This window comes from Poecilia latipinna, unplaced genomic scaffold (assembly GCF_001443285.1).
Source record: "Poecilia latipinna isolate Pla-1442-1.1 unplaced genomic scaffold, P_latipinna-1.0 Scaffold2578, whole genome shotgun sequence".
Taxonomy (NCBI): Eukaryota; Metazoa; Chordata; class Actinopteri; order Cyprinodontiformes; family Poeciliidae; genus Poecilia; species Poecilia latipinna.
Window position 1 is genome coordinate 8,211 of NW_015115194.1, and position 3,598 is coordinate 11,808.

At 37.8% G+C, this 3,598-nt stretch overlaps 2 protein-coding genes across 2 annotated transcripts in view; both read right to left on the bottom strand.

Annotated features, from left to right (window-relative positions):
• Positions 1-1,168, bottom strand: part of LOC106938368 (occludin-like) — a 7,801-nt gene extending 6,633 nt beyond the window's left edge. Inside the window, exons 1-2 of the mRNA XM_015020403.1 lie at positions 997-1,168; positions 345-386 (exon numbers count right to left, since the gene is read on the bottom strand). Of these exons, the coding sequence (XP_014875889.1) occupies positions 345-386; positions 997-1,152 (198 nt within the window). The 5' untranslated portion in view covers positions 1,153-1,168. The remainder of the gene's footprint in view (positions 1-344; positions 387-996) is intronic.
• The window catches only part of LOC106938367 (E3 SUMO-protein ligase PIAS2-like), a 42,941-nt gene that overhangs the window by 7,815 nt on the left and 31,528 nt on the right, over positions 1-3,598 (bottom strand). Inside the window, exon 8 of the mRNA XM_015020402.1 lies at positions 2,219-2,292. Coding sequence (XP_014875888.1) covers positions 2,219-2,292 — 74 coding nt within the window. The remainder of the gene's footprint in view (positions 1-2,218; positions 2,293-3,598) is intronic.

Consider the following 3,598-nt stretch of genomic DNA (forward strand, 5'->3'; position numbering starts at 1 on the left):
CAAAATGAGTTTGACACCCCTGATCTAGAGTCACATTTACCCACCAATCGGTAGGCAATTTGGGGTTAAGTGCCTCGCCCAAGGGCACATCAACATGTGGCTGGAGGAAGCTGGAATTGAACCAACAACCTTCTGATCACAAGAGGACTACTCTACCCACACAGCCACAGTAGCCTACTTTAAGTTTTTAAAGTAGGCTACTGTTTTAAAGTAGTAACTTACTTTAACAAGCTGTTAAAGTTGAGTTACTTTAACACATGGTGGTCCAAAGTAGTCTTAGTGGTGGAAAAGTCCATAGTCCACTTCATATTTATTATCAGAGTTCACAGCCTGGCTAACCTTACCTTCTTGAAGCTTTTGACTTGAGTGTATTCATTCAAGACATCCTGTAGTAAGACCAATTCATTGTTAGTGTCACAATATAGAAACATATTATTCAAGATTCATACACATGTTTGATTATGTAAAAAAGAAGACAGATGGCTACTCCATCACCACTCCACTTTATTATTATTATTGCAGCTATAAAACCGTTGCTTTATTGTATAATAGAAATAGAAAATAAACACAAACACAAGCTTCTAGTTCCCCACCTAACTCACTCCAGCATATTATGAAACTGACAAAGAAAAAAATCTAAGAAATCCAAACCAGACAGCCAGGAATGTGTGACATAATCAGTACTGGTATGCAGTACCAGTATTATTCAAATTCCAGTACCAGCACTGTAATTTGCACTCTGATGAGACCCACTTGTCAGATTAAAAGTATGTTTAAAAAATTATGTATGAAAATGGATTTCATTGGTCTGATGTGATATTCTAGCCATAGACATCAAGTTTTCAGTAGCTGTAAGCACAATGTCATCATAACAGAAAAAAAGGCTTCAAAACGTCAGTCTGTGTGGGATTAACCTAAACGTGTTTCACTTTGTGAATTCAGTCACCGAAATAAATTTACTTTTCAATAATATCTTAATTTATTGAATCTCCTCACCAGATACTGTGGGCTCCCCTCAGGGAGCCTGTCCAAGTCTCCTTCCAGGTCAGCTAGGTTCTGGTTTAAACCATCCATCCCAGCCTGTAGGCTCTTGTATTCAAGATGGTCTCGGTCAAATTCTCTTTTGTAGCTTAGACGCTCTTGCTCATCCATAATGGGTGGAAATAAACTGTAAACAGCAAGATAGAATCTCACACACACACACATATATATATATAAAAAATAAAAATTCCCTTCTCCCCACTTCGATCTCAGGGCTTCCAGTCCATATTCTGCACAGATGTTCCTGTACACTATGCCCGCCACTTGGTTATGTCGTTCCATGTCAGCATCTTGCACCCTGCTGTTATGTGCTGGACTGTCTCAGGGGCCTCCTTGCACAACCTACACCTTGGGTCTTGTCTGGTGAAATGCCTTGCTGCTGAAATGTGCTATACAAATAAAATTTGATTTTGATTGATTGATTGATTGGTGTGGTAGATCTGAGCCTCTATTGCTCTGGTGTTTAAGGCCTGTTCCTGTGCAGCCAGGATGAGGGCCTCTGTATCTTCCTGATATCAGCCACTTCAGTTATTTGTCGGTGGTACATCCCATGTAGGGGCTTGTCCTCCCATGATGGTTCCTCCAGCACCTCATCCTCTGCTGAGCACATCGTCCGTTGAGGTTTTGTCTTTGATGTATTTATGGATCTTGGATGTTTCATCCTGGACAGTGGCTCTCACACTCACTAGTCCTCTGCCTCCTTCCTTACGGCTTGTGTACAGTCTCAGGGTGCTGGATTTGGGGTGGAACCCTCCATGCATGGTTAGTAGCTTCCNACGCAGATATGGGGGGAGTTCAGTGCAAATATGGATGTGTGTGCTTTTTGGTCTGGGAGGGGTAACATTAAATTTTTACAGCTAAAAACAATTTAAACATGCATGTCTACATGCATTAAGTTGCTGCCATGTGATCGGCTGATTCAACATTTGTATTCATGAGCAGGTGTACCTAATAAAGTGACTAGTGAATGTGTGTATGTAGGGAATTCAGAGAGTTTCAGTTCCCATTCAAGATAGAAATGTTATTTTCCTTATATTGAGTGTAATACAGTTTCAACAAAGAAAAATAAATACTTTTTTTGTACTGATACAAGTATTTCCTTTAACTATTTTGGTGTCCCAACAACTGTGTTATCTTGTATTTTTATAGTGTCAATTTATACAAATGCTTAAATTACCGGACACATGAGTGACACCCGAAGACTTGTTGTGGCAATCTCACTGTCTGGATCTGCTGTTAGCTTCTCCTTAACTGAAACAAAGAAGGAAGAACATATTACAAAGTAAAGTAATATTTGCTTATGAAACAAAAATCAAAATTAACAATACCATTTCTTATAATCACAACAACAAACTCAGTTAAAAAACAAATATAACAATAACAACCCACTTATATGCCATATATATATATATATATATATATATATACACACACACATACACTCTTTTGTCCCTCGTGCAATTAAACTTGTCACCTCCTCATTGGGGTTGGGAAGGAGGAGTAACAGGAGTACAACAGAAACAGAGGGACTGTTTGTTTAAACATTTTGTTAAATGTTTTTTTTATGTCTAAAAAAATTTAATGTTTTTCAGTATTTGATGTATACCCAACAGTGCTGTGTGGGAGATGAAAATTACAATTTAATAAAGTATCTATCTATCCATCTACCTAATTTTAACAGTTGAAGAAATTTTAACAGTTGAAGATAGTTTTATTTGATTGCAATATAAAATGGCACTATGTGGCTTTAAAATACATAATACATCCCCTTTAATTTTTCATTATCAGAGTGACTATTCCTGACAACAAACAAAAGTATAACTTCTTCTTACTACACGTAGTCTGGTAAAAAAACAGCCCCTTGTCCTCTGCTTTTTGCTGCATACAGTCTGGACTCCGCTATTGACAAACGATTGTTTCCTGGAATCGTGGATTCTGTGGTTTTAAATGTTACTCAATCACTAAAATTTGTTTGTGACGTGTATATATATGCATGCAGTTCGCACTGTTTACCTGAAATTGCTTGCACTGTAAACAACCATTCTCCACTGCGAAGACTGTGCTTGTGAAGCAAAATTTGAATAAAGCAGAAATGTATAGGAAGGTAATGGCCAGCGTATGCCATACTAAATCTGACAGACAAATCTGTTTTTGATTGGTAGTAGGACCACATATGTACAGTGTCTTGCAAAAGTATTCGGCCCCCTTGAACTTTTCAAACTTTTGCCACTTTTCAGGCTTCAAACATAATGACCTAAAATTTTTATTATTTTTAGGAGAATCAACTAGAAGTGGAACACAATCGTGAAGTGGAACAAAAATTATTGGATATTTTAAACTTTTTTAACAAATAAAAAACTGCAAAGGGAGGCGTGCAATATTATTTGGCCATATTGCATTAATACTTTGTAGCACCACCTTTTGATGCAATTACAGCTGCAAGTCGCTTGGGATTTGTGTCTATCAGTTTTGCACATGGAGAGACTGAAATTCTTGTCCATTCTTCCTTGCCAAACAGCTGGAGCTCAGTGAGGTTGAACGGAGAGCTCTTGTGAAA